Source organism: Sciurus carolinensis, chromosome 1 (genome assembly GCF_902686445.1).
Source record: "Sciurus carolinensis chromosome 1, mSciCar1.2, whole genome shotgun sequence".
Taxonomy (NCBI): Eukaryota; Metazoa; Chordata; class Mammalia; order Rodentia; family Sciuridae; genus Sciurus; species Sciurus carolinensis.
The window spans coordinates 27,799,816-27,827,237 of record NC_062213.1 but is presented as its reverse complement, the minus strand read 5'-3'; the positions used below and the strand labels follow the sequence as shown (position 1 = coordinate 27,827,237).

Genomic DNA, 27,422 nt, shown 5'->3' with positions numbered 1-27,422 from the left:
TTCAGTTATAAAACACAGAATCAAAGATGAAACTATTAAAAATTTAAGATGGCCATAAAAGAACTTCTAAACACAGGATCCTTCTAGGATCAATTGCACTGATCTTATGCACAAGTGTGACAGCATGTATAATATAATGATTTATTTATGATACCACCTAAAAACTTTCAAAAAGATTTGAGAAAGCTTAGAAAATACAAATAAAACAAAATGGGATTTAAAAATGAAATATACCAAAGATTATAAATAATTCACAAAAGTGCTAACTTTTTTGAGGCACAAGATTTAAGATTTGGTCAACAAGTGGTTAAACATTTCTAGGCAGCTAAGAAAAAGAAAAATACAAGTTATGCTTTTTGGTTTCCGAAGATTAAAAACAGTGTAGTAGACTTGCCTTTTAGTCTACCAAATCTTTTTATTCTTAAAGGGTAACTAATTCCCCCAGGTAAACTTGGATTCTCTCTCTCTCTCATCTTTTTTTCTCCCTCTGTCTTCCCCCATCTATCTCTCTTAAATTAACCTTTCTCACTATTTTTGAGGTTCAAGTGGGATACGGCAGGAGGATAGTCAGTATACATAATGAGTGATTGGGCCAGGAAGATGGCGATGATTCAAAAGGAAGGAATAAAATGCTAATACATCGAGAGCACTTCCCCAACCTCCAACCTGTTGTCAAGGTTACCTACCTCCAGGGAACTGTTCTTCTCAGCAAGGAGTTTTTAATGAATGGCCCCTGTCACCGAGGAATTGTTAATGAATACCCTCTGTCAGCAAGGAGTTAATGAATGCCCCCTGGGCAGCTCCTTTCCTGCCTTTTCTGGAAGATATGGAATATAGGGCGAGGTACACTCTGGACAGTTCTCTTCCTGCCCTTTTAGTCACCACACAGGCAAGATAAGAGGAGTAGGGGACAGAAGAAGAAAGGAAACCTAAAATCTATAAAAGGGGCAGAGCACCAGCACTCCCTCAGGTCACTGACTTTGGACCCCTTCCTCTCTGGAGAAGTCTGTCTCTCTCTCTCTCTCTCTCTCTCTCTCTCTCTCTCTCTCTCTCTCTCTCTGTCTCTCTCTCTCTCTCTCTCTCTCTCTCTCTCTCTCTCCCCTCTCTCTCTCTCTCTGTCTCTCTCTGTCTCTCTCTGTCTCTCTCTCTGTGTGTGTGTGTGTGTTCTATCCTTTAAATAAAAGATTTTGCTCTTGCCTTGGCATTTCTTGGTGTTCACTCTTTAACACCAGGGGGATGGGAACCTGATTCTGATTTTTAAGACTCGTTTCACAAGGTTAAAGACTAACAACAGGTTAAGGCATAGAAAACCATAAAAACATTTTAACTAAATTGTATTTATTATTTTATATTGATTTATGAATAGCAAGAATATTTTCATATTATTCTCACCTGTAGAGCCTAAGAAGTTTTACCATTATGAATAATAGCATTTAAATTAAAGTATGATATTTAGGACACTCAATCTTATAACTTTTGGGGCCTACAAGACAGTTTGTTGAAATCAAACTCATTGAGTCTTTCTGTCTTACTTCTGTTTAGAGTTTTGTATACAGAAAGACTTTTATTCCTATAATTATTGATGAGAAAAACAATTTTTTAAATGATACAACTGAACTGGATAAGAAACCAAATAATAGTATTTGTTATTAAAAATGATGTTTCTTTCTGCAGTTTCAAAATTTATAACCATGTGAAAATGATTATAAACATTCACTTTTTATTTTATTAAAAATTATTTTAAGTCATCTTACAGTTTTGACCAATATTCCTAGTAAGGAAGAGGAAATTAACAACATCTATAAATGATTATTTTCTGGACAATACCTTTACAGACTGAATTTGAATCTTGGCAAGAAGGAACAGTCAACCTATTTGCAGGGCACATGGGCTGAGATGCATCCACCAGAAGGACAGAGGGTTTATTTTATACGTGCACTAAGAAAGAGTTGTGCATATTGTGTCAGCGTAATGAATGAAATGTCAGACAATAAAAGCTTCAGAAGGATTTGTTTGGTGACTTCCTAATGAAGCAAAAACCAGTCAAAGAGGCAGTTTCCAATAGCAACAGTTTTTGTAAACAGCACCTGCTCTGCAAGGGAGTTCATTCACTACCAGCTTATTTTCAGCAACCAAAAAAAGCTTTTGGTTTTTTTCAGGAAAAATCTTAGATTAGAAGCCCTTTAGGGTTTCACCCTAAAATTTGGAGACATCAATGGTTTACTTCAAGAACATCTTCTAAAATCATCATAATCCCTAAATGTATATCACACACACACCCCAATAAATTTCATGAAGGCACATATTTTGTCGTCTATTTATGTTGTGTACTCAGAGCCTAGTCTAGTGCATGACTCATGATTAGGGATTAAATACTTGTTTAAAGAATAAATAAGAGAATAGTATATGAAGGAATGATAAATTGTCAGCTCAAATTCTAAAAAATATACAAATTGTTTTAATGATTTGAATTTGTTTTTGTTTTTTTGGTACTGGGGATTGAATCCAGGGGTGCTTACCAAATGAGTTACACCCCCAGTCCTTTTTATTTTGAGACAGCATCTCTCTACGTTATTTAGAGCTTTGCTAACTTGCTAAGGCCAGCCTTGAACTTACGATCCGCTTGTCTAAGCCTCCAGAATCACTGGGATTATAAGTGGGCATCACTGCATGTTTTGTGGGAGGTTCCTCATTACTCCATTTTGACATAACAGAGGGTAATGTGAACAGTATAAATGTACATTTTAAAATAAAGTAATATGTCTTCCAGAGTTTTTTAAAATAATTCATTTTTAACTCAATATCTAATGGACATTTGGGCACGTTACTACACGTTGATAGATCTATGTAACGTGTTTTTAATAGTATAATATTTCCTTATATAGATACACATACCATCTAAAATACGTAAACAAACCCCCATGGACTGATGTTTGAATGATTCCATATTTTCCTTTTACACACAGTGCACCAGTGTACATGCTTGCTTGCCCATGCTTTACACATATGCATTGCCTAACTTCTACTTTCAAGAATGTAGCAGAATGAAGTTCCAGAAAGGTGGAATCCACAATGCCTCTGAATTTACATAATCTTCCAAATCAAAAAATGATTTTCTTTTTACACTCCCAAAAGGTTGGGTTTTTCAGCCTTAACTTTGGCACTATTTTTAACATTTGGAGGCAAGTGATTCTTGGGGTATTTGGTGCATTATAGGATTTTCAGCAGCATGCCTGGCATCTACCTACTAGATTCCAATAACAACCCACAACTTTGCACTGTGACATCCGGAAATAACTCAAAACATTGCCAAATGTCTTGAAGAGCAAAATAGGCCCTGGTTGAGAGCCACTGAAAAGACTAAGATTCATGTTTAGCTTCTCTGTGCCCTGTTTGATGATTGATATTTCTCAGTACTCTCTTGTATAAGACTATCCCCATCCTCAGAACTATTGTGTGTAAGAAAATGGTGGGGAATGAGAGAAAAATGGGGGAACTTTAGAATATGCCGAAGGAAATGAGAGGGAGGGGGTTATGAAAAATGGTGGAATGAGACAGACATCATTACCCTATGTACATGTATGATTACATGAATGGTATGAATCTACATTGTGTACAACCATAGAAATGAAATGATGAACCCCATTTGTGTACAATGAATCAATATGCAGCCTGTAAAAAATTAAAAGTTAAATAATAATAATAATAATAATAATAAAAGAAAATAAGCAGAGTTATGGAGCATGCAGTGTTTGAGGTCATAGTGACTATGCTTTTCATATATCATGAGACTGTATTGAATATTACTATTAATAAAATGTCCTGGAAAAGAAAAAAAAAATCTTTGAAATCTCAGGTTCCTGACAGTAAGAGTCATTTCAATGCTGGTCTGGAAGAAAATGCCTAAATTCCTATATCAATCAATCTGATTAAATGTATTCTCTTTGCCCCAAATAAAAAAGACCTGCCAGATGCTGAGTGTTGGACATGGATATTTTGGAAGCAGAAATCCTAGTTGGTAAAAAAAAAAAAAAAAAAAAAAAGAAAGAAAGAAAGAAAAGGAAAAAGAAAAAAAGTCATCCAAGCAAATCAATGAGCATATATTATTTTAGATATGAAAGTTAACCCTTATTCCACTTGACAAGCCCTATCCTGGCACAGGCTATTACTCCTTTCTAAAACATTGTGTACACAGTGCACTATGGACTTTAAGTACCAAACATGGAAAGGTAAGGAAACTTGTATGACTAACATCCTGAAGTATTTTTGTGCTGACAAAAAGAAAAGTATTTCCATAGGTATTTACTTGTAGTAAATTTGAGATCTTGTCTCTCAATCTGAACATCACAGAAAATAACTTTAGCAAATTTTAACATCAGGGTACTGTTTTTATTTTTAAGATTTTTTAAAAAATTGTTGGTGGACCTTTATTTTATTTATATGCAGTGCTGAGAATCGAACCCAGTGCCTGACACATGCTAGGCAAGGGCTCTACTACTGAGCTACAACCCTAGCCCCAAATCAGGGTACTGTTTTGAGCAACCTCATATTATATAGATATTCCTTTTCTTCCAGCTTGGCTTGGTTCTGTGAATGTTACTCAACATTTATAATTACTCTGTTAACTTGTGCATTATGCTTGAATGGGTGATCTTGGTTTCATGATAGAATCTTTTACCTACCCAGGAGAAAGCTAGTTATTTTGAGAAAGCTTCTCTCTCATTATTGCAAGTAAGTTTAACAAGAATCTCACAAGTTTCAGAATGAGTGCTGGTAAGAGGCTGGAAGTTTTGCTTGTGAGGCAAACTTTTAGAGAAAGATTAATTAAAAGCACAATTTCTCAACTCAGCCAGCATCCAAGCTGAATGAATAATGCAGGTAGAATTTTCTTTTTTTTTTTTTAACCAACATCTCTACTATTATACGTGGGGAATTGAGTGCACTTTCATTATTAAATTATGTATTTAAAAATATTTCTAAAATTCAATGAACAGGACAAATCATAACTAACACATCTACGCATGTGATTGGAATGGGCTATTAAAAATCAAAAAAATAAGAGTGTGCCTGTGTGCATTTGTCTGTGTGTGTTTGTGTGTTGCTGGTAGACAAACAAATGACTTTGTTAATAATAAAATACACATATGTATATGCTCACAAATATTTTCAAAAAGTAATGATTTTTAAATATCAAGAAAAATCTTACTTGTACAGTTAGGCAAAGCACCAGACCATGTTCCATTGGCTGTGCACTGTCTAACTGAAGGTCCAGAAAGGATATATCCCTCCATGCAGGAATAAATGACTGAACTGGAAAACGTTGTACCATCGATTCGAAAGACTTTCCCATTTGCTGTTGTACCTGGGTTGCCACACTGTACAGCTGTAAAGCAAAGTGATTAGGAATTACAAAAAGTAATGCAAGTAGAAGTCCTTTCAAAAAGGAGTTAATGCTTAAATGATCCTTGAAAATTTTTCAGAAAAGCAATAAAAACCTCCAAAATAAGCAGAAAACTATCTTTTTAGGTAGTAGGAATTCAAGATTAATTTATTGTTGATTTTATTAGCTTAATAACTGGGATGCAAATCATCATAACATGTTTTTAAAACTTCTGTTAGTAGCATCAGTAAAAACTTTACAAATTAAAGCAACTACTCAAATAGTATTGTCTTCAGGTACCACAAAGTCTTTCAGAGAAGGATTTGAAGAGTCTGCCTAAAAAGCTATTCATGTAAAATTGAAATATATTTTAAAATAATAAGATGTGATAATTATTATATTTGTACTTCTTAGAGAAAAAATAAATACAATTTAAAATATAACTGATTTGCATTAAAATGTTATAATCTTTATTTATGTGCCACAAAGTACAAAAAAATAAACAGTTAAAAAAACTGAATTCTAATAATAGTTTATATTGTTTTCAATATACTCTAAGCAGTAATATCAAATGTAAATTCCTATTAATGATTAATTATTATATAATATGTTTAAAGATTTGCCATCAAAACCAAGGGAATTTTAAAAGTATCTTAGAAGCAATCCTACAGCAAATGTAATACTAAATTTTGTTGTAATATCAGAAGGCATTGTAATACCTTTAAGAACTTAAGACTATCTGTAGCATATAAAGTAGGATTATAATTTCAGAATGTGTCAGCCATATCTTGTGCTTCATCTCAAATATTTCAATTTTCCTGTTACTGAGTGGTGCTGGGTGTATGTGTATATATGCACAGACAAGAACCTTCACATTTTACATACAAATACAAAAATCAAACTCTAGATATTATTTTCAGCAAAATCTATGATATAGCAGACATTTTAACTTGTCAAGCATACTCATGCTTTTCCAAGATTAAACTCTGGTCATATATATTTGTCATATATAATCAACCTTGACATAATGTAAGAAGTATTTGACTACATCTTATCCTTTTTTTTAAAATGTCATGTGGTTTACTGTTTGAAACAGGGAGCCAGGCCCAGTCACATTTCTGCACAGAAAACCAAGAATCTCTAGTCATGGCAGTATCAGGTCATAGTCAAATAATATTCTCATTCCTACTTTCCCATCTTTAATTTCCCCACACCTAATACACAAATTTCTCTTATCCAAAAATGTTTTTTTATTGAAATAAACAAAAGCAAAATTAAATTAAGATGAAAAAAGATAAGAGCAACATTTATGATGAGGGAAGACTGGTAGTTTGTTGGAAACAGAGAAGCAGCAAGTACCTCTGTAAAACTGACATTTGGGAAAAGAGTATTTTTTCGTTTTCTGTGAATAATGCTGTAATTACATTCAGCACTACCTGACAAAACCATCCTTCCTTATAAAAGTCATTTCCCAGCAGTCAGTTGACTTAACAAAAGTGATAGTTGATATTCATTGAGCACTTACTATGTGACAATCCCAATTTATTCAATATAATTTAATTCTCACAACAATGAATGAGTTAGTGTTAACATGAACACCATTCCTTGGTAGAGAATTGCAGCACAGAGAGGATAGGCAACTTGTCCAATGTCATACAGTTATTAATGAAAGATCATCCATCCAGTATAAATTCCTAGCAATGATTCTGATAATGTATGTGAAAGCATAGGATCATATTCAATCTAGTGACAAGCTTAAATATGTTTGCCAATTGGCTATTTGGTCAGATGCTTTATATAAAGTATATTTTATATGTTTAACTTTCTCTTGTTACTGGAGACCATTTTTGTTCTGTAGTAACTGAATAATTTTTAACAAAACAATGAATAGTCATTTATAATATGTCCAAAAATAAGTGAAAATATAAGGAAGAAAGTAAAGATCACTTGTAAGTCCATCCCTTCATATTCTGTAACACCTTTTATATTTAAAATGTTATGAATTCTCATAACCTGTAGTTGTATTCCACAATTTAAAAAATTTACTTATGCTTAGTTATAAAACATATACATATATGTATATGCACACATACATATATTTACTTCTACAAACATACATATACATGTATAAACTTCTACAAACTTGGAAGTTAAAACAGATACTGAGGTAACTTTCTTGTAAAAACCACCTGTTTCTCCCTACTGCCTATATTGTAGATAATGGAAATAAAATTAAACACTTTTAACAAATATTTGCTTTACTTTTACAATCTAAATGTTTGCTATGTTGTGAATAATATTTGTACATAAATGAACAAAGAGAATAATATAAATTATGCAATTAGAGGATGGCATCTGTAGAACCAAAAATACTACTGTTTTTATTTCTCAGTTGAGGGCAGGGCAGTAGAAGTAGTTTTCTTAATAGTATTCAATTGAATTTGGATATACATTAAATTTCGGCACTCACAATATACTCCTTGTCTGCTTGAGATTACCTTTGCATTCTGGCTGCCTTCCAGTCCAACTACCATTGACTAAACATGTTCTTTCTTCTGAGCCATGAAGGATATAACCAGTATCACAAGCAAAACGTACAATACTTTTAGTTCTGAAATCACTTTCTTGTCTTGAACCATGACCAGGAGTCCCTGGATCTCCACAAGTACCAGTGGCATCACCTGCAATGCAGTAAAGTTCAAGTTAATTTACTTCAATAAAACATTTATTAAGTTCACCATTTAGGCCAACAGTATAGTATGCATTTGTTTTCGTGCATGCTGTGTTTGAACATAACTTGACAGAGTAAAATAATACTTCTATTTCCTAACTGAATCTAGGCATAAGGGAAAAACCTAAGTGAAAAGAAAATGGTTGTGGAGTATGGTATTATTTTCCTTATCAATGATATTTGGAGACATTAAGTAGGTTACAGACATTTCATTAGTAATTCTAGAACCCAGTTAATAACCAACCTAATGGAAAATTTATAGCGGACAGTCCTATAGATTGAAATGACAGTATGCTTATATAAGACTAAAATTGAAAACTGGATTTAATAATTTACATTTTCTTTCTCTGAATTTACTAATTACTGATAATTTTTTTGCTGTTAATCTAGTATTGTGGTGTCCTAGGGAACACAAATATTATGGTACAGTTCTTCCTACTAGCTAAAATTTATCCCCCTAATTTTCACTACCAAGGATGGATAAACTGCACATTTCTCATGTAATAATACATAAAAATAAATTCTATATGCAACCAAAAATTTGAAATTGCGCTTAGATTGCTAATAAGTATTTTGTTCATGACTAGATATTAATTCTATTTTAAGAATTTACTGTCTACTCAGTGTCTTAGGAATTTACTCAGTACCTTAATCACATCTTAAATTTCTAAATAATTCTAGTCAAACTATCTTACTACATGTTGAGTGAGAGATGGGGAGAGAGAGAGAGAGAGAGAGAGCAGTGAATACGTAAGTATTGAAAATGTTGTCTTTCTAGATGTCTGCCTGACATGGTCTATGTATTTGGTATTTTTAAACCTCCTTATTTTCATGTGATATAATATTAATAAACACACAAAATTGTATGATCAGCATTTCACTTTCAAAAATCTATGAATAAATTTACTTTTTTTTCAATTTGGTAGCACATTCTTAACACACAAATGATGTGTGTGTATATATATATATAATCAATTATCTGAGAATTAATTTCACAATGGGTTTCTTGGACTTTCAGTCTCATGAAAATCAGTTTTATAGATTTATTAAACATAATTTTTAAATATGTAGGTTAATTTGAAATCCTAGGTAATCTTCATAAAGATTAACCAGTAGTTGTAAGATCTGTACACCTAGTAACCAAGTCACAACTTTTATGTCTAAAGGGAATATAATGTAAGACAACTACTGATGAGTTATTGACATGATCTCCCCATAAAGAAATAAAATTATATAAAGACAATGTACAATATATAAGTAAAAAGAAAAGGCAAAAATAAATCAAAATATCTAGATGACGAATAAAGAAATTTAAAAGTTTTTGAAGAAAAGCTGTAGGTAAAACATCTTTGGAAAGATTAATCAAATACTCTGTGAAGAGATATACAGGTGATTAATAAATGTATGAAAAAGTGTCCATCATCTCTAGTTATTAGAGAAATGCAATAATTTTGTCTCACTCCAATTAGAAAGGCAATTGTCAAGAACACAAGCAGTATCTGTTGGTGTGGATTTGGGGAAAAAGGCACACTCATACATTGCTGGTAGAATTGCAAATTGGTGCAGTATGGAAATTCCTCAGAAAACTTGAAATGGGCTCATATTTTGATCCAGCTATCCCACTCCTTAGTTTATGCCCAAAAGACAAGATCAGCATACTACAGTGGCACAGCCAGAGCAATATTTATAGCTGCTCTATTCACAATAGCTAGATTGTGGAACCAGTCAAGATGCCCTTCAATAGACTAATGAATAAACAAACTGTAGTATATATATACAGTGAAATATTACTTAGTTGTAAGGGAGAATAAAATTATGGCTTTTGCAGTTAAAAGGATGGAATTGGAGAATATTGTGCTACTTAAAACAAACCAATCCCCCCCCTAAAAAAAGGCTGAATATTTTCTCTGATAATGGATGATGATACCTTACAGGGGTTTTGATGGGTAAGAGGAGAATGGAGAAACTTTAGATTGTGTAGAGGGAAATGGGATGGTGCTGGGTGGGGGAAAGAAAGAGAGCAAACTGAGACAGACATCATTACCCTGTGTACATGTATGATTAAATGAATGCTGTGAATCTACATTGTGTACTGCCATAGAAATGAAAATTTGTACCCCACTTGTGCACAATGAATCAAAATGAAGTCTGTAAAAATAAAAATAAAAACAAAATAAAAAAAAGAGAGATTATGAAATTAAAAAGCTTTACTATTTTTTCCTTTGAAGATGATGACTAAAGTTGTATGAACTCAAGAGTTGTACATTGCCCAGTAATGTAGATAGTTAGGATAATTTTCATAAGGCTTATTAGGTTCATTTAATTAAAAGTCTTTAAGAATTTATTTTTAAACTATTCCATTAAGTTATCAATTGTAAAAGTAGAACAGAATTGAACTATGACTAGAAATCACAATAAAACATTGCCTTCTGAGGAAAATTATATTTGATATCTGCTAAATGGAATAGCTACTTTAGCTTGAACAGTTTCACTATTTTTATGAACAAAAGCACTTAACACATCTGAAAACCTCATAATCCTTTACATCAGGCACAAAAGAGTTCAAATCATACACCTGTAATTTATCATCTGGAAGATTGGTGTAAATTTGCCTCTAAATTTACATTTCTTAGAAATATTCCAGTACACATATAAGCAACGTTTCAGTTTATCTCATGCAATTTTTAAGAGAAATGTATTATGCTTTAGATTATTTTGTATAGCGATTCATCATCATCATCATCATCATCATGATGTAATTTCTGACACAGATCGTCCAATTTTCCCAGTGGTACCTGAACAGTGAGGTTGTGATCCACTCCAGTGCCCATTTAACTGGCAAGTCCTTGATGACTGGCCTAGAAGGGAACGCTTTCCTGTGCAGGAATAGTGAACGGTAGACCCAAAAGTATACTTCTCGCCAGACAGGACAGCATTAGGAGGAACGCCAGGGTGTCCACAGTCAATCACTACAATACATAATTATTGAATATAAAATTTTTTTATATCTCCTATCGAACAACCTGAACCAACTTGTTTATAAAATAATTCAGGGACAAATTTTCTACTCAAATGTCTAAAACCTACAGAAAACAAACCTCTACCTCTGTGAAAGTTGGCTTTTTAAATATAAAATGGAGTTTGCAGTTATGGGAGCTACTGTGTTAACCCAGTCATCCTGAGAATGAGTTTAAAAGAAACTTACAAAATACGTAAGCATAAAAATGTTTGAAGGGTTAGTACAAGTCTGAATTTACAGCCTGAGTACATATGTGCATGCATTTGAAGTGTATATGCAGCTGGACAAGGAGGCAAATATTCAGGAAAGGAGTGATGTAGATTGCTAAACAAGGACATAGAAAGCCCTGTAGGATTCAAAATGAGCCCAAACAGAGATTAAAATGAAAGTATTTTGGAAGCAAAGGAGATGGAGTGAAGACAGATCTGTGAACCACAATCTAACTTATAGTTCAGAATCATTTCATTCCAGGAATGCTGTACAAAGAAAACATTCAGTGGCTTGTCATCTAAAATTCTACTTGGCATAACAATATCTGAAGTCAACAGATGGTGGAATATTCCTTATAACTAAAGGTTGCTTGGAAAATTAACGTATGTCCCTGTTAACCAGACTTGGAAAAATATACAGTGCCATGTATATCTGGAGTATCAAACAGAACTTAAGGAGACATAAACTTAATAAAACATTTGAGTACTTAGCACACTACTAGGGAGTGGTCTACAAAATGAAAAAGCAAAAAGTATATGAGAGATCAGAGGTTTACATGTCCTATAAAAAAAAAATGTGATGATGCAGCTACATGAGACAAAGTGAGTGCATTATTCAAACAATTAGACTAGTTTGCTAAAAGAAGTCAAATAAATTTTAATCAGCAGACCCATTTACTGAATTATTTACACAGAACTGAAATTTTACAGACACAGCAAAACTTTTTGCTTCTTCATTACTGTATGAGCATTATTATAAATTTTCATAAAAGTCTATCTGATGAATATAAAGGAAATGTCTCTGATTAAAACATGATCAGAGTATAGTTTTACAATTGAACAGTTTAGCATAACCAAAAATTATGTGCACAGAGATTGCAAGACACACTAGTCCTTCCTTTTATAAAACTTTTATTCCCTGTCATGTCAAACCTTCACCATTTCTTTAAATTTGAGGTCTGTCAGTTGACTGAATCCTTAGAATTCACTTTCGCTTCTGTCTTTATGGAATTTTGATTTATTTCTCCTAATTTATTTTTCTCACTGTACTTGTGAATTACATGCACTTCTGTTACAATTTATTTTATTCAATATTCTACAACTCCTAATACAACATTTAACTAAAAATGCTCAATGTTAACTGACTTCAAAACTATATATATTCAGAATTATAGTATTTTATATGCATCTCTATAGGATAGATTTCAGACCAATAAACTTTAAGTAACACCTCTGTTTAAATCCTCAAGTATTCTGAAATCCTGATGGCTGCTTACTGCAAGACAAATTTTGCCTTGAAATATTAATATAAAAATGCAATCTCCTCTTAAGATAATAACAACATAGAGTATGAAAAAAATCAGTGTATGCTCTATAAAAGCTCAAAATGAAAATGTAAAAATATTTATTATATTAATATAAAGAAAGATGACATTTGGGCATTGAATTGGCAGAACATGTAGAAGTATAATTTCAAAACAGTTGAATAAAGCAATTTATTTTCCTCTGATATATAGTTCTAACTATTTTATAAATAATGAACATCCATATTGCTTTAATTGCATTTTCTCAAGGAACAATTCACATTATCTACTTACTGATACATTCTGGTAAAGGTTTGTCCCACTGTCCATTTGGTTGACATATCAAAACTGAAGATCCAAATAAAAAATATCCTGGATTGCAGTCATAGAATACTACAGTACCATAGGTGAAGTTTCCATGTTCAATTTTACTTTCTCTTTTGGAATTGGCTGGAATTCCAGGATCAGAACAGTTGACCACTAAACAAGTGACAAATTTTTAAAGAGTTTTTTGGATTTATCTACTGCACAAATTTCTATTAAAAACTTAGAAGCAGTTTCAGAGGTAAATTAATCAAATAAACAAAGATTCTAGAAATAAAAATAATTTATGAACTATCTAGATAATGGACTGAAATCTGTGTGATTGAAATATAAAAAGAGAAAGATTTTCTGACGAATTTATGTGAATAATAGACAATCCATGAGAATTATGCTGAGGGTAAATTTAAAGAATGATATATTTTAAGCTATTGTTGAACCTCAGGAAATTAAATATGTATGAAATGATAATTATGTTCATTTTTATCAGACAATATGATGTCTTTCACATTTCATTGCAAAATATGAACTCACTAAAAAAAAATCTCTTTAATCTGCTTCTATATAGAAATCAACAAATAAAGCCTGTATTCAAGTATCATAGTAATTCAGGCCCCCAAAATTATTTTCTCAAATGTGCCAAAACTAAATTTCATTAATTATTAAACGAATTGCAAATAAAAAAAAATCTTAAAGACTTCTTATACAATATCACAAATAGGTATAAGATAATAAAGCTGAGCAGAAGTATAATCTTCCAGTTTTAACTTTCAAAAATAACAGTTAACAATTTAAGAAAGAGGAAAGCATTGCTAATGAGATGACGTCAATATTAAAGCTTTTTGCTTTTTTAATTGAAAACGTTATATTGTTCTGCCAAGTTGTTTCAGATGTGTCATCTATGTTTACACAGACACATTGACACCATGCCCCACACTGGAATAAAGTTAGCCTTTTACCTTTGCATACAGGTGGAGGGTGGCTCCATTGTCTGTTGGCCTGGCACTGGGCCTTTGTTGGCCCTTGCATAAGATAACCAATATTGCAAGAGAACGTTACCACATCATTAAAGTTGAATCCACTTCCACTTGTTCTTCCATATATTGGGCTGCCAGGGTGACCACAGCTAACAGCTAATACCATTGGGGATGGGAAATTGGGGATGGGAAAAAAACAAAGAATATTTAGTTATTATCACATCACAATTATACTTAGTCATTTCAAGCAAAGTAGAAAAATTACCATATAAGGATATACATTTAAAGTACTTCTACTAATGCAAAGAAAAAATAGAAAAAATAGCAGAAATAACAAGAAGAAATATGATATTAGTAGAAAATGATTTAAATTATGTAATTTTCTGTAAGTGGTACATAGATGTTTAAAGTTTCTTGGTGCTTATTTTATTCTTTATAATTTTTTTTAAGGAAGAATACTGAACTTCAGAGAAATCTGGCTAATGAAATTTCTGTAACTAGTTAACAATAATGTGGAATAAAAGTGAATGAGTTTTCCTTTTTGAATTAAGTTTAAGAACTGAAGGTTTTCAAAGACATATTTTTGTATTTAATTTTGAATAGTCCTTTTGATCGTTTTTAGACAATCAATTTTTATGAATAATAGATTGATGAGTGAAAATGTGCTTAAAAAGTAAATTAATGTAACTACATAATGTGGACAATAGAAAATGATGCATAATGTTGCACTAGAATTCTCATTAATATTTTGAGATACTGATATTAACATTCTCCAAAACAATCAATCTTACTGGTTTATTTTCTTCATCATTGATACTTGACAATCTAATACAATTTTACTTGGAAATAATGCTCTCAAATGAATTATTTAGATACTTTTAATGTTATGGTCCTACTATAAATTTTATGTAGTGCTGGCTTTCCCCAAACACTCCGTATTTCTATGAACTGTTTTATTGCATCATCTCACTCTATTAATCATACAAGTCCCGTAATACTGTTTCATAATTGGGAACAGTGAAAGAACATAGTCACTTTTAGTACTTTCAAAATGACCCAAGCACAATTATTTTTCAGCTGTATTGTTAATGTCAACCTACTCATTTGGAAATTTAACTGCATCTTATTCTTGTTTAAAATTATCAATAAAGAAACCAGTTTTACCCGAAGGGCCAATTTTATTTTAAAATCTCAATTATTCAAAAAGAAAACCAGTGATAATAGTTGGCTATGTTGAATACAAATGAAAAGTAAAATATCTAGGCTAGATCCAAGCAGAATACTGCTGTCTTTAAATCATCTATAATGGTGTGTGCATGTGTATGTGTGTATCTTAGAAAAGTGACTTTACTTGCTAACTATATGCTCTAATATCTTATTATTTCAACACATGAAAGTATTTTCCATGAAATTAGTATTCTAATAAAATTCAGTTAATCAGATAAAATTAACAATGATGGAATTCATAAATGTTAGTCATTGATTAAATAAAATACTTCCTCTGAATCCTCACTAAAAGTATCATATATTATTTCTCTGAGGCTTACCCTATGATGTTATAATTGAAATACTTTACAACATTTAATGGTCATTTACTAAACAAGAATCTTAAAATAAATGTCAGTAACTGTATATGTAAATAGGAAGAAAATGTGTGGATAATTGCTTTTAATAACAAAATAAGGATAAATAGTGGTCTGGAACACTGTGTTCATTTGAGAATTTGGTGAAGTAAGAAAATATAAGGAAGTTATCATTATTCATATTTTTTTATTTTTGTAAAAAAGTATTCATAATAAATACACAATGTATCATAACCAGCAGACTTGACTTATCCACTCAATAACAAAATGCATTCCATGGGAACATTTTATTCCCAATTTTCTCACTTCTAAAGGGAATTGGGACAAGTAAATATGACTGGTAAAGTTCATATCTCCTCCAGCAAACTGACCAAAGGATTCTGGGTTCTTCTTTGGGAATATAGAATGCATGGGACTGTAGTTGCACAAACACAGGAGGCTGGTTAGAAGGCCCATATGGGTAAAAGCAAAAGCAAAGCAAATGCTCACTCTGCACTGGAATTTACAGCAGGCAGTATGACTTAGAGCTTATCCTTGACAGGGTCAGATAAGATGATGAGTACAAGTATTCAGGGGTTGAAGTTATGGCCCAGCATACATGAGGAACTGGGTTTGATCCCCAGCACCACAAGAAAAAAGGAATAAAAGTCAAAGTAAAAATGTTTTGTTCAGGATAAAGGACCTTTGTGGGTAGGTGGCCCATTGCTCTGGTAGAAGCTAAGAAGGAGACTTAGGTTAGTGGTCAATAAAGTGACCTCAGTTCTTATGAAATGGAGGGATTTGTCCTTAGATTACGATCAAATTTAATTAATTTGGGTTTATCTCATTCATGGTTAGCGACACGTGGACATAAACTGTGAGAGCAACTTTTAAATGCATTAAGATGTCTGCATATAAAAGTCTATAGATTTAACCTTACAGTTACACTACCACTTTCTCCTTCACACCTTGGTCCCTTCCTATGCAATTTGTCCATGTGCCAAATATCTTCCCTTTCTCTGTGTAGGAAGCACTCATGTACTACAAACATATAAATAATGATAATGAGTAAATAAATTAATAGAAGAACAAGTTTAAAATGCACACTGGACAAATCCATACTATATGAATAGAAAGAAATTCATTAAAAACACAAAGAACAATAGGTATCTTTAAGAAGTTATAATGTAATAGTACTTTCTAAAAATTAATTTTAAGCATCAATTAGTATCTAAATTAAAATAAAAGATCACATACATATTTGTTGAAATGCAAAGATCTTTCATTAAAATAATTCTAAAAATGCATATAGTCATAGTTTTGTATGAATTCTACAATAATATAAACGGTGGCTTCAAAATAAACCTTTAAATAATTTTTAAAATATTTCAAACAATCAATTATGACAAAACATTACTTTGATACATTTAAAAATGATAGACTCTGAAGCTAAAAGGGGCCATAATGATAAGTACTTTTAACTATTTATTTTTTTAATAAAGGAATTAGAGTCCAGAAAGAGTAAATGACTTGAACTTTCTCAAAAATTAGCAGTGCAACTAAAATGAGAACAATAGTTTTTCATATTCTCTTATATTTTTCCCCCTCATTGTACTTCACTGGGACACAATTTGATGTGATATCTACAGCACAAGTACACTCTACTAGAAAACATTTATGTGATATACTTTTCACAGTAAAAAGCTTTGTAGTATAATACCATAAGAATGATGATACACTTGCACAGGGTTGTTCAAAAACTTAAAATTTTTATAATTTAAAATTTGTTGAGTATGTACCTTCATTCCATGTATAAGTAATCATTTATATATGTTATATATTAAATACTAAGGAGATGAACTTAATTTTCTCTTTATGTAAAAACATAAATATAACAGATATCCTAATATTTTCTTCTACTTTACTTTTGGATGGTTATATGTACTCCTGAACACACCCACTTTAAAGACTATTATAAAACTGCACAAAAGAATGGATTGTAGAAATTCAGTTTATATTATGTAGTCATATATGTAAATAACTACATATATAATTATACCAAATAATATAAATTATATATGTAATTATTACAAATAATCTTGCCTAGTAAAACCATCTTTGAACATTCTATGAGACCAGAGATCTCTCATTTCTTTTGGCATGCTTACTTACGCACACAGGATGGGAGCTGACCAGACCAATTGTGATCCTGTTGACATATCCTCACTGAAGATCCAATCAACCGAAAACCAGGATTACATTGATATACAACTGTGTCTCTGTATCCATAATTTTCTCCAATGACTTGACCATTCACAATGAGTTCTGGAATTCCACAGTGACCCGCTGTAAAGGATCAAGAAGTTATATTTTTAATACTGTGTTTTATGTTGTTGTACTAAACTTTTAATATTTACTTGAAAGTATGTCACAAATAATGCAAACATAATTATATCACATACAGGTAACTATAAGATACATAGCAAAACATTAGGCTTTTGGAAATTAAAGGAAAATACACTTTGACATGGGTCTAGAAGATATTATGAACTTTATCAATGTCTAAAAATGAAAACAGAACACACCAAAATTTGAGGTATACAGATAAAGTAGTGCTTAGCAAGAGAATTTGTAGATGTAAGATTTCTTATTACAGAGGGCAGTCTGCTCTAACTGAAACAGAGATTGTTTGACTCATTAATTGGGAATTTAAAAAAAAAAAAACCTCTCCACCAGAGTTTATCAATCCTTTGGGGAGAGCCAATCCAGAAGCCCGGACTGCAGCATGTTAGAGCCTACAGAAACTGGAAGCAGATTCAATAAGTTTGCAGCTAGGTCTTCCTGGGCCTGTCTGAGCCTAGGGAAACTGTGGAAAGTTAGAAACTGAGGACATTTCAACCGGGGGGACACAGGTTAGAGAAGTTCCAGAAAGTTTGGACTCTCCATAGCTCCATGAGTTCTGCCATTTGGGGGCAGGGGAGATTGACAGGCCGGCTATAGCAGGTCGGAAGTTGGAAGGGAGGATGTGAGGGCATTTTGCTCTCAGCTTACCCAGTCAGCCAGTTCACTATGTACCTCTAAATACTGTTTTAATTTCATCCCTGATTTCTTCTACTATCTGTTGATCATGCAATAATGTATTATTTAGTCTTCAGGTGTTAGAGTAGTTATATTTTTAATTTTATCATTAATTTCTAATTTCATTACATTATGATCTGATAGAATGCAAAATATTGTCTCTAATTTTTTGTATTTGCTAAGAGTTGTTTTGTGACCTAAGATATAGCCTATTTTAGAGAAGGACACATGTGCTGCTAAAAAGAAAGTGTATTTGCTTCTTGATGGACAGTTCAGGGAAACTGGAAATCCATATGTAGTAGATTGAAATTTCACCCCTACACCTCACCTTGAACAAAAACTCAACTCAAATTAGATCAAAGACCTTCGCATTAGCAGAAACCCTGACCTACCAGAAGAAAAAGTAGGCCCAATTCTCTAACAAGTCTGCTTAGGAATGGACTTCCTCAATAAGACTCCTTTTAAAGCACAAGAAGTAAAATCAAGAATCAATAAATAGGAAGGCATCAAACTAAAAACCTTCTTTACATCAAAGGTGACAATCGAGAACATCAACAGAGAGCCTGCAGAATGGTAGAAAATCTTTACTATCTTCACCTCAGATAGAGCATTAATCTCCAGGATAAACCAAAAACCTAAAAAACTTAAAACACACACACAAAAATAACCCAATCAATAAATCAGCAAAGGAACTAAACAGACACTTCACAGAAGAAGAAATATGAATGGTCAAAAAGTATATGAAAAAATGTTTCAACATCACTAGCAGTTAAAGAAATGCAAAGCTACACTGAGATTCCATCTCACTCTAGTCAGAATAACAATTATCAAGAATACAAGTAATAATAAATGTTGGTGAAGATGTGCGGAAAAAGGTTCACTCATACATTGCTGTTGAGAGTACAAATTGGTGCAACCACTCTGGAAAGCAGTGGGGAGATTCCTTAGCAAACTTTCAATGGAACCACCATTTGACCCAGTTATTCTACTCCTTGGCTTATACCTAATGGACTTAAAGTCAACATACTACAGTGACACAGACTCATCAATGTTTATAGGAACTCAACTCACAATAACCAAGCTATGGAACCAACCTAGATGCCCTTCAACAGATGAATGGATAAAGAAAATGTGGCATATATACATAATGGACTATTACTCAGCTATAAAAATGAATGAAACTATGTCATTTGCTGGAAAATGGATACAACTGAAGAATATCATACTAAGTGAAATAAACCAGTCTCAAACATCCAAAGGTCAAATGTTTTCTCTGGTACGTGGTTGCTAACCCTTAACAAGCAAGGGTAGGGAGGGGAAGTATAGAAGTTCATTGGATAAGACAAAGGGGAATGAAAGGAAGGGAGGGGGGATGAGAGTAAATACAGCCGAATGAATCAGACATAACTTTTCTATGCCACATTTGAATTCACGACCAGTGTGACTCCACACTATGTTCAACCACAAGCATGGGATCAAAAATGTAATATGTTTTAACCCATGTAAAACATACCCATGTTTGTAAAATACCCCTTCTGTCATGTAGATCTAAAAATAACAAATAAAAAAGCAAAAGAAATTCTTAATTATTATCAGGTCGACTTCATTTGAGTTTGAAAGTGATCAGCTTCTGTAATTTTAATGTATGTATATTTTATTAGTGTATTTTAATTATACCAAATAATGAGTTTCATTGTGGAAAAAAAGATTTATTACAAAAACAAAAGGTATATAATCAGTGACCTAAAATGACACCTTAAGAAGAGAAAAGAGGAGCAAAATAAAGAAGTTAAAATAAAGACACACTAAGTAGACAAAAGAAAATATTTAAAGCACAAAATCAAAGAAATAGACAACTAGACAAACAATAGAAAACATTAACTAGGTTAAAAATTGTTGCCTTTAAAATAGCACCATAATTGTTAAACTACCAAACAACCTTAACTACACACAAAAAGGAGAAAACAAATTCACCAGTAACAGGAATGAATGAAGTGATACCACAATTAAAGCCGAAAAAAAAAAAAAAAAAGGGAATATTGAGTAACTTTTTGCTGATATGTTTTCATAGTTCAGAAAAGGACAATTTCCTTGAAAATTATAATTTACCAAAAATAACATGATACAAAATAGAAAACATGAATAGTTTGAATAGTTGTTTCCTATTAATGTATTTGAATTACTAACAAAAACATTCCCACATAAAACACTGGTAAATTAAAATATTTAAATAAGAAAAATATATCTGGCAATTTAATATCTTAAGGAAGAGAAAACATCAATTTTACACAAATTCTTTTAGAAAACAGAAGGAAAAATTACATACATATATTTTCCTAACTTGTTTTAAGGCAACCATAGCACTAATAGAAAATTTTTTGAAAAAGTCAGGAGACAGAACAATGTCCTTCACAAACAAAAATGTAAAACTTAACAAAATTTTAGAAAATCAATCTAGTAACATATATAAATGACAATACGTCACGATTATGTGCAGTTTATCCACAAATGAAAAGTTGGTTTAAGATGGAAAAATCAACCACTATAATTTACCATATTAACAACAAGAAGGATAAAAATATTCTTTCTGATTATCTGAATAAGTGCAGAAAAAACATTCGGCAAAGTTTAGTACGTATTGATATAAAAAGTAATAGCAAATCAGAAATATAAGGAAACATTCTTAAACTGGTAAAGACAACTAAATAATTTCCACCTAAATTTTTACTTGTAAAATTATGAATGTTTTTCTATTGATATGAAACAAGGCAATGATGTTTACTATCATCAACTGTGCTTAACATTGTTCTGTTTGTCCTATTCAATATAAGACATTATTAAAAAGGAAGAAAAATAGTTTGATGTTAAGAAAAAAATGGTAAAGCTATCTATGCTCACACAACATATATATGGCAAATCCTATTTTAAGATCTACAAATTAATAAGTGCATTTAGCAAGATTCTGAGACACCAGATAAATTTTTAAATAACTATATTTTTATATACTAGCCACAAACAATTGAAGTATGTAATTAAAAATAGACAAGTTCACTTACGATAGTGAAAGATTTCTGGGTAATAAACTTAGCAATAAACATAAAAAATCTCTATGCTAAGAACACAAAATGTTCTCATTGCAATAAAAACTAAAGAATACGTAAACAAATGAATAAATGTGCTGTATTTATATCAGATGATTCAATGTTGCTAGATAACAATGCTCCCCAAATTGATGTACAGAGTCAATCAATCCTGATTTTAAACTCACCAGGCATTGCTTTTTAGAGTTGATAAACTAACTGTAAAACAAGAAATTTTCAGGATTTATATAGATGATATTATATAATTTTTAAAAAGTAAATAGTATCACTCATAATACTAGGAGAAAAAAAAACAGCAATCCTACCACATAAGACATACAACAAAATAAAAAGAAATATAAATCATATACATAAAAATAGAAGACTGAACTATAAAGCTTCCAGAAGAAAATGTGACAGAAAATCCTTGTGACTTACAGTTGAGAAAGGTTTCTTAAACAGAACCCAGAAAGCAAGAGCCAGAAGGAAAACAAACAAACAAAAAATAAGACAGACTTTACCAAAATTGAAAACTTATGCTGATTGAAAGGCATTATCTAAAAATGAATAAAAAAGTCAGAGACTGGGAGAAAATACTCATTAAACATGTAATGATGAAAGCCTTGCAACTAGAATTTATTAAGAACTATAATTCATAGTAAAAATGCAATTCAGTATAGGTTATTTCACCATGTCCTAAGAGAAATTCATGACTAGCTAATAAGTCCATGAAACTGTGTAAAACATCAGAAGTCATCAAACAATACATCATAAAAACACACTGGTACAACATGAGAAAACCAGACCTCTCCCAGGAATTCTATTTCTGAGTACCAAAGAGAAATGAATGCATATGTTAAGAGAAAGACTTTTGTAGGAATGTTCATAAAAATTTTATTCATAATATCCTAAAACTGGACATTGTCCAGATGTCCACCAACAGGCTAATAGCTCCAGTATGTTATCTGCATAAAACGAAATTCTATTTGGAATTAAAAGAGCAAACTACAAAAATAACAACATGGATGAAAGAGAATGAAAGAAACCTTACACAAAATGGTACAATTCAGGATTCTATGAAATTACTAAAGCAGGAAAAATTAATATGTGATGATTAAACATCAAAAGAGTTATTGCCTTAGGTTGAGGGGGAAGTGAGTTTTAGATTGTGGAGCATTAAAAGGAAACTTTCTAAAGAAATGGTAAAATTCTATATAGTGGTTTAGTTACATAGGTGAACACAGTTGTCAAAACTCATCTGACCACGCATTTGTGGTATATATATTTCACTGTATGTAAATTTTGCCACAGTTAAAAAAAAACAAAAGGAAACAAGAATCATAATATGAACTTTAGCTAATGATATGGATGCAATGATTTCCACAACTTACTTAAAAATGTATCGTTGAAAAGGTATTGATGGACTGACAGAGGCCTGGAAAGATGATAGGTTTGTGATAAATAACTACAACAAAATACTAGATTACTGCATAATCTAGATGGGAGACATAGGAGTGTTCACATATGAGTGTTCACCGTCAATTATTTTTTTCAATTTAAAAAAAAAACAATGAAAATCTGGAGAGTTGGGAATAAATACACTGTACTTCACAAAATAATCATAAGCACATCCTAGCAGCAATTCTAAGTCAAAAGTGTCTACAAGGGGCCACAAGGATGAGAGGAGAAGGACTGAATCCTTAAGATCAGTCTTCAGGATAAGATTCTAGGATTTGATTGTTTGGAACTGCACTTTCTCCTATCAGGATTCTTTTAAATTTACATTAGCTATCAGCACCACATCCTCTGTAGTGCATGATGCTGTCTTCATAGGCTGAAAGACAATGTTTGCTCATAAATATCCCTGTTATGTCCTGTCTTCCCAGAGAACATAATCAAGAATCTAAATAGGTGAATAAAATCACACACTATATAACAAGTCAACAATAACATAATAGACAATAAGAGTTCATGAAATCACATAGGTATAAAATATTGTATTTAACTTTATAATCAATCTTCAAATTTATAAGTAAACTAATCTGTAATTGAAATCAGCATAACCAAACTCAGTTTAGAAATTATTAAGAAATATTTCTGTGGCTATTTAATCACACATTAATACACTATTATTGATTTATTTACTATTTTCTTTTCAGGCAGTAGTCACATTCAATTGAGTCTACTCTTATAAAGAATTACTGCTATTGGGCATCCAAGTATACCTATTAACAAATATGCCTGAGAAAGGGGAGTAAAAATTAAATTTAACCCCAATTTCTAGCTGTAGCCATTAGTTTCAAATAGTCGATTGTATTACCATGAATATTTTCAACCTTACCAGCAAAACATGTGATTTAAATTGCTAATGAATAGATGTATTCAGTCAGAATATTCAGTCTCATATTCTTATACAGGTTTCCTAAAGAAAAAAATCTACAAATTTTCAGTATTCTACTCATAGTAATTAATAGTTTTTAAGTTAGTAAACAAAGATGTCATCAAGTGAATAATCATTAGGACAATTTTTGTTATTACCTAATTCAATATTTGTTGTATCTCAAAATTATTTTAGCATGAATCATATTATTTTCTTAATATTGAAGAAATTATTAAAGACTTTAAAAAAGAGATGAAGTATAAATCATAATATTCTTTTTATAATAAAAGAGAAGGGATAAAAAAATCTGGTTCCTTTTCTTTTACTGAACAGGTTTTCATAATGAATTCAAAAAACCCTAAGGGAAAAAATCCCATTTGCCCAAAATCGCATTCAAAAAACAGATTTAAAAGTTTTAATAGAAAGTAGTTTTATTCATTGAAATCTTAGAAAATGAAAGGGGAGAAAGATATTTAAATGTAGACATTGTTTTTCTTCTTCAATCATTACCTCAAGCAAATAGGTAATAGGAGAATTGACTATAGTTTAGAATGAATTAACTGCAATTAATTCAGCTGAGTATGCCAACATATAATTTCAGCAATTAGTTACCATCTTTTTATTTTCACCATGCCTGGAAGAAAATGTGTCTCTCCTTAATGACATAAGACTCATTAAAAATACTAGTTGATTAACTTTAAGAGTAATCTACTTAATAGCTTTTCTACCATGAAACATTTTTAAAGTTAAGTATTTTCTGATTTTTAGCATCCTTACTGAATGAACCGAGGTCTGCCTCCTATCCAGTATATATGTGTATGAGGGAGCAGGTTGGTCAAAGTGAATTAAAAGTCCATACCTAGGCATCTGGTTTCAGATCCACTCCAAAGACCTGAGGAAAGGCATTCCCGTACAGCAGAGCCCACAAGCATGAATCCTGAATCGCAGGTAAAGATAGCTGTTGAACCATATGAAGTCTGAGTTCCAATCTTATTTCCATTTGGAGGTGTAGGTAGTTCCCCACAGGAAATAACTTAAAATAATAAATCATAATAAAGATACTGTCAATATGCACTAGCAACAAAAACATGCTTTTGACATTTTGAATTCTTTATGATTTATTTTTTACTTACATAAAGACAAAAAATTATACATAGTAGTGAGGCCATGTGATGTTTTGATACAGGTACTCATTTATAATGTTTAAATCAAGTTAAAAATTTAACCTCCTTGAGTACCCATAAGCCTTCTAAAGTAACAGTGACTTGTTGGAATTATTTTCTTTGAATTTTTGGCTTAGCCAACCTGGTTTTAGGGGAAAAACACAATCTCAAGAGTAAAAAAAGGATACTTCATCAGTCCAAAACCCTTCTCTAACTTATAAAGTGACATTAGGTTAGTTAGGCCTTCAACTTACCTAAACCAAAGTTTCCTCATATATAAACAAGTGTTAACATAGTAATTAGAATTAGTTTTTGTCAAGGACTCTATAAAAAAAAAAAACTTTACATGTAAAATATTCAATTATATACAATCCTTTAGATATATCACATATAGAGATAGGTTTTAAAAAATTGAAGACAGATTCACTGATTTCCTAGGTCATTCAGAACCCATTTGACCCTTTCATATTTAAAGACTAAAAGTGGAACATCATTCTGAAGTGAAAAGAATAATTGTTAAAGTTCACTGAGTGCTTGTTATATACTATGCACTCTTATTAGTGTTTTCACTTATGCAATTCTCAAAACAACTTTGAGGTAGGTGCAATGATTATCTGAGTTACATTTACTACAATGTAGACAAGTGAAGTATCTTTAATATGGTAACCCATATTAATTACATAACTCAATATTTAAACCAAACAGTCTAATATTAGAGTCCAATATTTAACCATCAGTGCATAGTTCTTCATTTTTACTTCAACTATGACTTTCAGCTCTAATGCTTTACTTGAAGCTGTTAAACAGATAAAGAGAAAATTTGCAAATTTAAATGGTTGTACATAAAATTTAAAATATACTGATTGTTTTGAGCAAATCCCAAATAATCCTTTATTTAACTATTAATATTATTAATACATTAATATTAGTATTTGTATTAGTACTAATAATAATATATTAGCACCTGTATTATTTTAGTTTAAAAGATGAGTACCATTCTTTTCATTTCTTCAGTGAACTGCAGTTAGATTTCTTGACTTTGCCCCATTCTAACCTAATCTACAATTAGGTAGTAATCCAAATGTATACATCATTTAAATCCTTCTACAGAATAGAATATCTAGAGCAAAGGAACAAGGCAAATATGTGCTGAAGTCCATATATTTTTGTTACAGATTGTGTTTGTGTTACAGATCATTTTTCCCTAGACCTCTAAAAGACCCCTTCCTCTTGTATATTTTTATTGAAATTACACTTTAAGAGCAAGGATACTGCAGGAAGAGAAAGACCTTGATAGAAAAAGTGGAAAATACAGCAAAATTTTGTAAGTACAACTTCCTTTAGAATATAAAATAAAATTTAGAAATCTATTTTTAAGATTTTAATTCATCCATATGTTTATCCATAACATTTAATTTAATAAGCCAATCAAAATGTCCTATACTGATAGAGAGATTAAGAAAGTGAACTGCAAATCAGACTATTCATAAGTAAAAGAATAATAGATAATTGTGTACTTACTACACATATGGTAGTTAGCTTCTCTATTAAACTTCTTAATCATCCTAACCTTATTTAGGCTCAATTCTTTTGTTTATTTATAAATTATGGATATTTAGTCTATACATCCATAGAGCTGGATACAAATTAAAAGGCTGAATTTTAAGCTTGGGATTCTTTCTTGGATAAAGTAAAAACTCAATCAATATGGCAAAGAAAGTGCAGAAGAATTTCAAGGTATTCTGTCCAAATTATCCTAAACTCAGCATGTTTATATTAGACCCTGGCATTTATATTATATGAACAAGTGAATAAAACACTTAATTATTTAGTCTGATTAAATAATATTTACTGAGGTCCTTATGAATCTGCTTCTAACTGCTATTTAAAAATGTCATAGTATTTTCATCACAACTTTACACATCAGGAAGTGTCATAATTTTCTAGAGTAAGAAATTTGAGAATAGAGAGACTAAACATACATAGCATAGTGATTAAAATCCAGGGGTGGTTGTCAGATGCTTGGGTTGTCAGATTTCTCCATCATTTATAGGCTCTGTGACTTTTGCAAAATAATTAAATTGTGAATTTAGTTTTCTTTTTGACAAAAGGAGTATAACATACATAAAAGGCTAAAAACAATGTCCAGCAAGTAGTTAAGTATGCACTAAACATTACTTAGTTGTTACAGTAATGACAAATCTAGGATTATGAGATT

At 31.4% G+C, this 27,422-nt stretch overlaps 1 protein-coding gene across 1 annotated transcript in view; it reads right to left on the bottom strand.

The window, feature by feature from the left end:
- Window positions 1–27,422, bottom strand: part of Csmd3 (CUB and Sushi multiple domains 3) — a 1,190,022-nt gene that overhangs the window by 36,804 nt on the left and 1,125,796 nt on the right. The window contains 7 exon segments of the mRNA XM_047516388.1: window positions 5,207–5,383; window positions 7,879–8,061; window positions 10,907–11,080; window positions 12,938–13,123; window positions 13,924–14,097; window positions 17,676–17,849; window positions 24,901–25,074. Of these exon segments, the coding sequence (XP_047372344.1) occupies window positions 5,207–5,383; window positions 7,879–8,061; window positions 10,907–11,080; window positions 12,938–13,123; window positions 13,924–14,097; window positions 17,676–17,849; window positions 24,901–25,074 (1,242 nt within the window).